General features: G+C 37.0%; 1 protein-coding gene across 1 annotated transcript in view; it reads right to left on the bottom strand.

The window, feature by feature from the left end:
- The window catches only part of PLCL2 (phospholipase C like 2), a 90,083-nt gene that overhangs the window by 21,813 nt on the left and 55,087 nt on the right, over positions 1-13,183 (bottom strand). Inside the window, exons 2-3 of the mRNA XM_088521179.1 lie at positions 10,079-12,565; positions 7,690-7,893 (exon numbers count right to left, since the gene is read on the bottom strand). Of these exons, the coding sequence (XP_088377305.1) occupies positions 7,690-7,893; positions 10,079-12,565 (2,691 nt within the window). The remainder of the gene's footprint in view (positions 1-7,689; positions 7,894-10,078; positions 12,566-13,183) is intronic.

The raw sequence follows: 13,183 nt of genomic DNA on the forward strand, positions 1-13,183 counted from the left end.
AAGAAGCCTCCCGAGCATAACGCCTTCCTGAACATACTGGCATATTGTGAAATAATATAATGGCTGTATCCAACTTACAGAGGCAAGATATTCCTTGTATGTGGGAGAAACATCAGAATGGACCCACGGTTTCACCTTTCCAGCCTTCCTTTCCTCTCTTACCTTCTTTTGTTCTTATTTTCTAGGAAACATATACATGGAACAATTTTGCTGCCTCCAGGAAGAAGCAGCTGCAATTATGCTATCACGCAGAGCAAGAGGGTAAACGATAGAAGTGACTTACCCAAAGTAACTCTTGTAAAGCCTGAGAAAAAACAGGACATCATCTGTTCTTAACCTTGCAGTAGCCCAAAATGCATTAGGTTTGCCACAGTTGTGCCAAAGGAACAAGCAGTCCTCAAGTTCTCCATTAAACTGTCTCTATGTCTTTCTTAATTCTCACGAGTTAAGCACTTGGGAAAGACTAGGTTGAAGGCAGTGTGAAGATGGGGTAAATAATATAATCATGAACAGCTATCCCATAAACTATGCACACAATGACATCAAACCATTTCAAATGCACTGTCATTTCTCCTTGCTTTCCTGATACTTAGATTGTCAGAGCAAAATGATTTTGATCAGTTGTAAACTAAACTTGATAGAATGAAGAACTATGTAAGAAGTAGAGCTTAATGAAGCAAGCTATGTGTATAAAAGGAAAATATCCCATATCGTTAAGAGAATTACTGTCCTTGGGAAAAATTAACAGGACCAATGCAAAATTGTCTTGGAATCGCGAAATATAAATAAGAAAAGTTACTATGCATCTGGCTTATTTTTATATTCTTCCATTGGCGTTCCATTGAACAACCTTAGACCACACAGTAAGCTAGATGAAGGTGTTTTTTTTAATGTTATTTTATGTTCTTATGAATAGTTTGAGTCATCCATTAGCCGTAATGGAATTGGTGAGAGGACACAAAAGCTTCCTCATCCATGTTCTTAATGAAAAGTGAAGATATCTTGACTTCCCAGAAGTGTCAAGTTGTCATTATCAGAGCTTTTTATTCAATACAGAACAACTCATACTTTGCATTTGGCACTGAAATGCCAATCTCCAAACTTAAGATATTTGTCTCTGCCCTTGTGGACTAAAAAGTCCAGCATATGGCTGTCACCTGCAATTCTGGTTTTGGATCATAATTGCAACTTACAGTTGAGAATGACTGCCCCATTATACAACAGGAAAATAAAAGCTGATAATAAATAACATAACCCTTTTTCAAGAAAATGTCCACACTATTCACTATATTTTCATCTATATTTTTCATCATTTTTTGTGATAGACTAACAACTACACTAGCTATTTAAATATATCTTGAAAAACAGAATCTGCTATTATCAATTAAACATGCCATAAAGCATTACCTGGGCTATTTGTTATATTAAATTGCAATCAGTGACATACCTTTTCCCTTGGTTATTTTCACCACTGAACTATTTCCATCTATTACCTAAAACAAGACAGTTCTGACTCTGCAGAGACTTGACAATGAAATTAAGCATACTGTACAGAGCCAGAGGCGATAATGGGAATAGCGAGACAGCGCATGTTATGGTTACTTGAATATTGTATTTTATTTTGTTAACTCTGAAACTTACTGGTTAGATGTTATACCAAGATGGGAAGTAGATTAGACAACCTTATGGATCTTCATACCTCATATCTCACTGATCTTTGCAAATCTGGGAGCATAATTAAGACACCAAATTCCAGTAGTACTGAACTAAGTTACCTAGACCAGAACTCTTGCAGTTACACCTACCAACTACAACCCACCTACTGGAAAAATGCACCCTAATAAACAATCAAAATAAATACTCTCTCAACAGTGTTTTTCCCATTGAAACAGCAGGTTAAGTCCAACATTTACTCCAGCTATCAGGGAAGATCTAAGAATTTACTTGGGTTAAAAATTTAATAATAGCTTGATTTCACTATGAGCTTTTGAAAAGCAACTTTGTCAAATGGTTTTTGAAAACCCAAGCAGACTGGAACTTCTTTGTCTGCATGCTTCTTGACTTCAAAGAGCTCCAAGAGAGTAATGAGCCATTCACTTTATAAAAGCTGTACTGACTCTTTCTCAATATGATATGTTTATCCATGTTCCCACTAATTTTATTCTTCAAAACAGTTTCTACCACTTTCACAGAACAGATGTCAGGCTGTCTGATTTGTAAGTTCTTGATCTCTCTTAGAAACCTTTTGAAACACTGGCACCACATTAACGACTTTGATAGCCAGCTTTAAGTGAGAGGATGTACACAACAGTTAGTATTTTGCCTAAATGAAGCCTCGAGCTCTTTTTGAGCTCCTGAATGAACATCACATTCTGGTAATTTCCTCCTTCATCATTTTGTCTTTTCCTTCATATTTTTTCCTGTCAGCATTTCAATTAAACATGGATTTTCCAGCAAGTCACTCATGAAGATGAGTTTCATAGGAAACCCTCCCTTAATCTTCCACAGACACACGGTTGCAAAATCTCATTTAGCTTTTCTGCTATGATTTTTTTTTCTTGTGATTTTATTTCTTTATTTTATACTTCACTCAGATAGGGGTCCTGCACACCTTTTGACAGGCTTCCTCTTTTCAATATAGTCAGAAAAGAAATTATTGTTAAACTACATCTGTGCAGGCTCTTCCTGAAATTCTTTGTGGTTGGCCATGCTGTATTTTTATATTTAACATGGTTAAACGCCTATCCTACCTACTCATTTACTCAAGGCTTCAGCTTTTCAGAGGATTCTTCCCTCCTTATTTTGAACTGTACTTCTTCCCTTCTGCCCCCCTTCCTTGTTTTTTGATAGGTGGTATATATTTGTTTCAAGGCCTCTGTGAGGCACCATTAAACAGTCTCTATAATATCTGTTCTTTTGGCTACTCCTTTTAGTTTCTTATTTTAACAATTTTCTTTATTCTATGTAGTTATATTCTTTAATTAAGTAAAAAAGCAGGGCATTATAGTCTTCTCCAACTTCTGTGCAAAGCCTGATTTTTTCCTATATAAGCCAGATGACACTAAGAGGTAAGCTCCAACATGGAGCACCCACAGAAGTGGGTTGCAGAATAGGTGGATGCAGAAATAACATTCTGAACCAACTGGAGAAATCAGAATACTCATTTCAAGCCTATGCCATCATTTATCCCTCAGGGAAGTTGCTGGGTGGAAAATCTGGGTTGTTTTAGGTGTGCAAAGCAACACAGTGGTCAGATGATATCAGGTGCTTCAAAAAGACGTAAGATCCAGAGGTTGGGTTCAATTAGAGTAGACTGGTGACTGTTCTAGACACAGCCTTCTCTGTAACAATCAGAAACTGAAGACTGAAAGCAAAAGAAAGTGGTGCAAGAGCTAAAGCAACCCATATACTCACTCTTTCGCAGCAGACAAGCTAGTAATTTCCAGTGTTGGATCAAGTATTTTTTTTTTTTAGCCCTGAAGTATGCAACTTCAAGGATATTCGGCAGAAAAAAGGCTTCTTAACCTGCCTAAATATTCCAGCAAATTTTAGTGCCTGAGATGAGCTGGAAAAATCTCACTCTACATTTTTTCTCAAAATACAAATTCATAACACTAAAACTGCTCTCATGGTATTTGCAAAGTAACTATAACCAAGAACCTGCATCAGCAACAAGGTAACCAATATGGATTTTATCAGATAAGCATAACTCAAAACCGATCTGCTAATCATGCTCTTTAGGCCCTGTAAAGAGGTAAGGATGGATTTTTTTTTCTGCTTTTGTCAGCGTGAAAGCTTCAGTCCAAGATGTCTGATAGAAAAGCACGTGGTCTACCCAGTGCAGCTGCCTAATGTGAAAAGTTAGCTTCAACAGGACTGCATGTGCAGTAGATTTATAATCTGAGTGAATAGCTGAAAATGAGTCAACGATCATCTAGATAAGGAACTACTAATCACAAGTCACATGATAAATTCAGGTTTACTGGCACTGATGTCTTTAACACCTATCCTTTTCATCTTCTCACAACCCCAACTGTATTAAGCACATTTTCCTCAAGTTAACCTTAGTCATGTCCTTGATCCTACCCCCCTGATCGTGTGTACAAACTCAAACTCTATCCATTTCATTCGATTCTGTTTGAGTCACATAAAGACCACCTATACTGCAGTCTGGATAGACGCTACATTGTAACATAACTTCAAAAAAGATTTTTTTTTTCTAAAAGGACAAAAATACACTGTGACAAAATAGATCTAGGAGTATTATTTAACTGGTATTTAATTACACAACCCTAATTATTGCAGCAGCATTACTTTATCTTCTTTCACACAGGTACAGTTTTATATTGACTGTTTTAGTTTTACTCTTATAAGATCTCACCCTCATTAGATGGGACACCTCATCCTCCAAAAAGGGCTCCACTAAGGACAGAGATAGACAAGTTAGCAGCTATGTCTAGCTTCCCTTGTACAGAGGACATACTAGCATATGCTTTGAAGTGTTATTATATTCATCACTGAATAATGCTGAGGACTTGAGATAAGATAAATATGTTTCTCTTCTTGCCACTGTACAACTCCTCAAGGTTTGGCTATGGTTTATGACAAAGGGCATAAGACATGAAAAAACCGTGCAGTTCTGTGGAAGAGGCACTTGCCTTAACTCCAAGCTTCTGTCTGCAGCACTGATGAGTGATAGGTGTGATGACACCATCAGAGCACAGCAACACATAAAGGAAGATGAAGCTTATGTACAAGAGGGAAAAAAGAAACATTTTGAAAAAGAAATAAAAAGGGTGAAAGAATACTCAGGAGCATGGAGTAGATAAAAATAAGCAACTTAAATAGCAGCTTTTCTGGAAGCTTCCTCATTTCATTTGTTTTTCATTATTCTGAGAAGGTCCACAACTCTTTAGCATGGATAAAAACCCAAAGATCCTGGGTAAAAATGCAGCTGCAATAATGATGATGGCAAACTACTCATTAACCTCATAGATACAATATTTTAACCTGTGAAGAGTTCTACCACTTTTAGCTCCTCTTCTAATGTGGTACTGAATGCTGATAATTAAAAAACATTTTGTGCTGTTTGTCTACAGCAAGCATAAAATTAGCATCTAGTGACATTCTAATTAGCTTACAATCACTTGACTCATTCTCTCCTTAAGAAAAGTATGTGCCTGTGTTATACTAGAAATATCTTCACCTTACCACGTCTCCCTGCAGTACTGCACTTCTTTGTAATTATTATATTACAGCCCTACTCCCCCACTGAAAGGTCCTTACATCCTTTCTCACTTTATTGAGCAAATATGAATCCTCTTACGTAAATGCATTCTGCTGAATAACTTCTTATTATTCTGCACGCTTATTGCCATTAGGAGAATATTTCTGACAAATACTTCTTTCAGCCAAAAATATCCTAACCCTCAAACAAGTACTTCGAGAACATCTTTAAGTATGTAATGTTCAAAATGCACATAAAGTAACAAAGGTTTATTTAAAAAACACCTGAAGTACTCTCTGCTATTATCATTATTTCATAGTTACAGTACGACAGACTAGAAGAACATTGTTAAAATAGAATTCTGACTTATTCTGAGTCCAAACCAGCATCAAATAAGACAAGTACAAACCCTATCTTAATCCTGGGTCAGGCATCTAGATATTAAGCTGAATTTGACACCCCTCTGCTAATTTATCATGCCAAAATAAACACTTGAGATAAAAGCGGGTCATTTTTGAGGGCTCACTATACTAATTTGCCCCAAAACACAGAAATAAAAACCTATCTAAATTCAAATTAGTATCAAATTCTTAACATTTCCCACAATAGCAAATTTGAATCTGTAAGCTAAAAAGGTTCATGGCTTTCCTCCATCCTGAGGAAAGGATGACTGCTTCCCATTGCTTCTCCACATGTTCTTAAAAATAAATGCTATCAGTATGGCTCACACAGCTGACTATATTTTCCAGTATTCCCTACTGATTTTATTTGCTGAAACACTGTCAAATTGGACAGAGCAGTAGCATGAAAAGGGTTTCTAAAATTGAAAAGCTTTTTTTTTTTTTTGTTAGCGGCTTTATGTAACTAAAATAATCATGTTAAAAATAACTATGTTTAAATGACTATGTTTAATATCACTTAGATCTAGAAACTTTGATTCATACTATTTGTCTCTCTATGAAATGATATCCTTATGGTTTAGGGAAGAGATGGAAAACTGCTTTCAACATGCCATTGTTTGAATCTTCTATTATATAGCAAATTTGGATGGTGAAGATCTGTGGAGCCATGAGTCATCTCTATGAAAAAGACATGCAAACACAAAATTTAATCCAGATTCATAGAAAGATCTTGCCTATCTGGAAAAGCTGGATAACTACTAAGCAGCCTCCGCAGTGCAGAACAAAGTGCAAGCAGAGGCACTGCCCGTCAGTGAGACAGAGCCTCATCCCGTGTGTTATATGTGCGATCCCAACAAGCAAGGCTGCCTGTATCCTCATTATACTGATACCCCATAAGCTACCACTAAGAGGATAGAGCAATATCATCTTGTTACTGTGCTACTATTTACATCAAAGGTTGTTGCACTTGCATCATTCAGCTACAGGAGCTCTATCCAAACTGCTGATTACCAATGAGTGCTTTTTGACCCTAGCAGAGTGTCATTCGAATGCTTCTTTTTCTTTAGAAAGCAATTTAATAGAGATATATGAAACTAAGCTACTGGTTTCATTTTTTACCTTCTTTTTTATTTTTTTCTTTAAATAGCAAGGACCATTTTTCAAACACTGACTTGATGCTGCTAGTGGTTTCTCATTTAAGCATACAAACCATTATCCTAGAAATGTTTACTTATTGCCTGATAATGTATCAAATTAAAGCAATTATTAAATAAATAAAAACTCAACAACTTATGCCAGATACTTGAGCTGAAGAAGGATATTTCAAATCACACCCATCTGCTGGATCTTTTCTTCATACTTTCTATTTATGCAAGACTGATATAATTCAGTATATCTCAGTTTATTAGTTCTTCCTTCCTTCTTGCAAACTGTTAAAACTGCAGTTTCTAGAGACACTGTTTACATGTTTACTGAAGTACGAGGGCTGGAGGGAAGATTACAAACGATTTGAGTTGCAAAAAAAGCTTAATTAAATGAGAGTTATGTGAAAGATAATAGCAAACAAACGTGAAAAAGCATGTGCAGAGTTCAACATTTCAAGCTGCTTGCAAAATTACAGTTCCTCAGAACAGTTCCTGACATTCTTCTACTCTATGATATGAGTCAGAGACAAAAAAATGAGGATGCATAAATTGAAAAATGTAAAGTAGAAAATTCATGTGAGTAGTTTATAGCTATGCAGTTTCAAGTTACTGCAAAACAGGTACATTAACATGTCCTCTTCCTGTTACATCCTCTTGATTAGAACTGTTCTGCCTTCTCAAGTGTACAAAAACTTATGTATTTGCATGGAGCATATTAACCTCAGCATTTTCCCCAATATGAAAACACTATCAGTCGCTGTACATTCATGGGAATGACTTGCAGTAAGTGCACGTAATGATGCCTGAAATAGGAAGTCACAGGTTAGAGCGACCTTTCAGAACAGGCACGCTACCGTCTATTGGAAAAAGAAAGTCTTTCAAATGGCATATAAAATAACCACAAAGGACTACTCACCATGTCATATGCTGTTACAATCTTTTTCAAGACCTCCGGAACAATCCCTTGGAGCTCCATCGTTGGATACTGATCATTAAGGTTCAGTACTATCAGGGGTGCATTATCAGGCCCAACCAAGCGCGTAGACACTGCCAAAATGCACTGCATAAGATTTGCTACAGGAGAGAGGCCACATAATTCTTTGAATGAAACTACTGCATTCTGTAAAAAGGAAAGAAAGAGTTTCCTTTGCAGTTAACCATGAATTTCAATTTCCTATTCTCTCAGGTTAAGATATTCATATTTCACTGTTACCGTTGAGCTATAGTGCACAATTCAAGTTTTCCAAAGCAACCAGTGTGACATGTTCGCTATATAGTCTTCCAGAAACGTTAAGATTTCAAACAAAATTCAACACTTGCTGCAGAAAAGCTCTATTTAGAGGTAGGAAGCCTGTTATACATCACTGCAGAAATTAACCATAAAAATAAACGAATTCAAATTCAAAGTAATTATTAAAATGTCATTAAAAGTAACAAAATTTTAACTGCTGAATGTCCCAGATAAGCAAAGGGAAGAGGAAGGAGGATTCAGCCCATTTGTAACTTTAAACATACCTGCACTACTGTCCAGACGTGCTGTGATCTGCTGGCTCCCATTTGGTGTGACTGACAAACCCAGCACTCCACTACTGATGTCCCTCCTATCACAGAATCACACTTATGTGAATTCTTAAGGTACTTTAATATTAATACCAATTTTGTACCTTGCCCTATAATTTATTATACTTGTATTTTATGCCGTATGATAGAATATAAAACAAGACATTTAAGCTTAAAGGAAATTTCAAGTACTATAACTATAACGTGACTCCAGGTAGCCACTGAAATTCCATGATGGGAATGTTCTCATCACTGAAATGAATTTAAGATTTTTGTACCAAGTGGGAGCTGGTGATCTCTGGCAGGTCTGGAGTTTGTGTTCCTGTAAGAAACAAAGACAGAAAAACGGTGTACTTAAGTTACAAATGCGCTCAGTGCTCCTCTCTCTTCTGCCTTACCCAAGCAGAGTATCTGACAAGTTGTGGGGACACAAATTTTCACTTTTACCAAAACTACTTTCCATCTTTCAGGGATGGTAAAGTTTATTTTTGGACAAGGGTTTTTAGAGACAAAATCTAACCTTAGTGCAAATAGGAATCAAAGCTGTGGTTTTTGTTGCCTTTTTTTTTTTTCCACAAAATGCACAAAACTAACTTCAAAATATCCATATATTGTATATTCATGCAAATATGCTTCTGCATGGAAGGTCCATGAAAATGAAAGTACTTCTAATAAGTGGACTAATCCTTAACAACACAAGTGATGAAATAGTGCATTTTTGTATCATAAAAATTACAACAATTGATAATAAAAAGGTTCTTTGACTAAAAAAATTAAACAAATTTTGAATTCCCTGACATACACTAGTATATATTTTGACTGGCTTGCTTACTTATATCAGTTTGAATCACTGTTAATACAGAAACCAGATTATGCACATTAGACAATCTCCTAGTGAAATTCTTCAAATTAGTATTTCCTCATGTGCATAAAATATCTTCTTGGTAGCATTCTGATACAGGACCTTGATGAATTTTGTTCATTGCATATCTTTCAAACTGACAGAACAAAATACATAGAAGGAAACACCTTCCAATACTTCACATCCAAAAAATCATACTACAGCACATTTTTTAAATTACATTGATTCTGGAAAACAACATGGCGCACTTGACAAAGAGCTTAAAATATGTACAAACATTGTATGTTTTCACCGTTTCCCTAAATTCCAGATCCAGCTTCTCCTTGCAAGATATCTTAAAAATACAGCACTCTATTACAGAATTTTACCTTTCAATAGATTAATTACGGATAAAATTCATTCTGTAACTAGCTTCTAATCTAAAACAACTTTAAAAAAAGTTTTTAAAAATGCATTGTTTTATCAACAACGTCCTCCTCCTGCATTTCTCTTTAACCTTCTGAAATTACAGGTTAGCAATACTTTCTCCAGTGTGTATCTAACGTGCCCTCAAAGAACCACTCCTTGACCGCGGCAGTCAGACGCGTATCCAGCACCCTCAGGAGAGGCCGTCACAGACGTACGCAACGGCCTTGACGTCCAGCACTGGAGGCACATTCCCAGCTCCCCGTCAGGACACCACGTACACGCACCAGAAGTCACATCAAGAGATGGTATCAGCAGAGCTAAAATGCTCCTCTGCTACAATCACTTCTCGAAGCTGTTCAGCACCACAATTCATTAACATAACTTATAAAATACATTAAGACTCTGAACAGCGTACATGTGCATCATAATACAAAAATACATATAAGGATTGATAAGATCACCATAAAAACTGTACCTGCATATTTTCTCTCAAATCAGTGGCATCCCGTATAGGTTGGAGAGCATTCTTGAACACTTCATCTATGGTTTTTATCCATAATGTTCTCATAGAGGCATATTCCCTTGACTTCTTGCCCTTCCTCACAGAGAGGCCCCGTTTATGAGGTTTCCCACCACCCCTTCGATTCGTAATGGCCACGTGCACAAAGAGGGAAGCATGTGCTAAGGTTTCTCCAGTTAAAGACTGCAGAGGAACGTGGCGATAACCAGTCTGTAGACATTCAAAGGGAATAGTGTATTGCCCAATAAACTCATCCCCAATATAATCATCGTCCAGTACTACAAAACGCACCATAGCTAGTTCTGGTAGATTTATTTGAAATTCAAAACTTTCATCAAAAATTGGATTATCTCCATTCTGATGCATAGTTTTTGTCCTTTGCTCTGCACAGTCAGCAGGGATTCCATGTATTTCTACATAGACATAAGGATCCACAACATCACCTTTGGCACCTGATCCTTTGGGTTTAGGGAAGTTCTGCCCACTAATAATTTTAATATGAAGCAGCTGAGGCGAAACTCCAGGCACAGTATCTTTTGTATTTGCACTAAAGAAGGAGACTTCTTCTCTCATGATGGCAGGGCGAAGGACGTAGCCACAGTTTCCATTCTGTCGAAACCAACCAATGTTAAGATCCATCATCAAGCCAGGTGTTTGAAAGTTCATTGCTACTATCTGACAACCGCACTTCCAAAAATCCTGTGGATTCATATTACTAGAGTCAATCCTCATAGGGCTGGGAAAAACTCGGGCAAGGAAACGTTTGTTATAATTTACAAAGTCTCCTGGGTTTTCATTGGCATATTTACTAGCAAGCACTTCATTAAACGAGCATACTTCCCAGTACTTCTGGAGTTGGAAGGAAACTTGAAACTCTTTGAACTGAACAGATTTACATATGCTTACCAACTCGGACAGCTCTTTGCAGAGCTGAAATCGTTTCCCTGTCATGGAGTTTTGTTGTTCTACACCCTCCTTCCCCACCCTCTGTGACATTTCCGCTCCTTCGTCTTCGTCTGTAACATCTCCCTCGAGCCCCGAGCAATTAGAAGAAAGCTTCTTTGCTTTAATTAGTATTTTCCCTTTAAGTGATTCAGGCGACGGAAGGTAAGACTCTTCTATGTTTGGAGACTGTGTATGTAGTTTGTCCCCCAGAATTTTCTTCATGTGTTGAACCATCACTTTTTGCTGCTTAATAGAACAATGATTTTCTAAACATAAAATAAGAGGGTATTCTGAAGCAAAAAATGCATATTTGTTAATAATGTCAATCACGCTGCGGAAGACAATCTGGGAAGTCATTGTATGTCCTGTGTAAATCACAGGCTCGTTGTCTGGTCCATCCCACACGTCCAGCTCAACACTTCGACAACCCATTTTAAGGGCGCGAATGTAACCCGTGATGTCAGACGGCCCTCGAAACTGGTCTTCTATCAAGTAGGTATTATGAGATGAATTTATAAAATAATGAGATAATGGCTGTTTCATATCTTGGCAAACTTTTTTGTGCTCTGGATCAAATATGTGGCAGTCTGGAGAAGTAAGGTAATTAGTAAACCCATCTATAGAAAGCCAACCCTTCTCCTGGCCATCTTTGGCTGGTTCGTAGCTCTGAATAATTTCAAGGCTTATTTCTTCCGTGACATGTGCCATACCCTGTTCTGCTTCTAAAAACATCATTAGGTCCCTGGTATCTAGGAATTCTTTATTGCTTGAAAACTGAACCAACAAGAAGTAGATTTCAGGTCGTGTACAAAGCTCATGAAAAACTTCAATAAACTCTTCCTTTGTTACTTCTGTCCCACTCTTTTCCTTGGATCTGTGCAACTCTTTGAATTTCAGTTCAATTTTATTTGTTTTTAAACCAGGACTTAAGTCTTTTATAAACTGTACAGCATTACACAGGGGTATATGTCCCAAATTATCTACATCTGATTCACTGAACATTTGTGAAACCCATGAAGTCCGCATATTATCTTGACTACTTCCTATCATATCTAGGGTATGTTTTCCGTAAGAAATCAGGTATCTTAAGCCAGTAACCCAAATATTTGCAATGTCTGCTGAATTAGCAACAAGATCTAGTGACTCATAGTTATCTCCATAAATAATTGAAAATGCACAGTCTTCTGATATCTGGTCATATATTCCATTGCTGCGAAAAATATCTGTATTTTTTCCTGTTCTTACTTCTTTGATTGATTTAATGTCAATCTTTGCTTTTTCAGAGTCCTTTTTTGAAGGTTCCCAACGCAGAGACTGCATATCTGCATCTAAAAGAAAATATCGGTGGTACACCCTAGAGTTGGAGCGAATCTTTTTGAGTTCAGAGCCTTCAACCATTGCATTTATACAGTCACTTGCACTGCTGATCTTCTTCTCCGTTGGCATACTGCTAAACGACACGGTCTTTTTCCGTTCTCGCTTTTGTTTCGTACCGTCCTGGTAAGTAAGGGGGAAAAAAAAAAGAAAAGAAGTATCAGTATGATTTTGCTCAACACTGAAATAGGTTTTAACTTACGTCTGAAAGTTCAAAAAAGGAGTTCAAAAGAGCCTGACATAAGCATGATGACGAGAAAGACTGAAGTTCTCACATGGCAAATGGAAATATTGACCTAATAATAATGACTTTATAACCGTTCTTTCCTATACAGATAATGTTTCGGATTTTATTTTTAGTATTTCAGAAGAACATAAAATCAAACAAAGCAAGTTTTAACTGCTAATTAAATAATAATGTTCTATAAACACACTTTATTTTACTTGCAATAACCTACTCACAGAGGTAGCCGATTCTACAGCCAAGATACTAGGAAATAACCTTTTTTGTGAGTCTGCCTTTAGTCATACAGTTATATGCTGAACTAGCTCCATAAAATTCAGAAGTCCAAATCCAAGCACCCAGACATAATAGCACTTGTTAGGTCAAGCTCCCTCCTCTGCTGCACCCATCCACACACTCCCCATATACTCTGCAGAGCTTCACTACATTTACCTACATCGCTACATTCACCACACGCCCATATTCGAAAAACGTCCATGCTATTTCCGTGTAGTTAC

This window comes from Tinamus guttatus, unplaced genomic scaffold (assembly GCF_059628265.1).
Source record: "Tinamus guttatus ecotype Peru unplaced genomic scaffold, ASM5962826v1 Tinamus_guttatus_pri_ptg000115l, whole genome shotgun sequence".
Lineage (NCBI taxonomy): Eukaryota > Metazoa > Chordata > Aves > Tinamiformes > Tinamidae > Tinamus > Tinamus guttatus.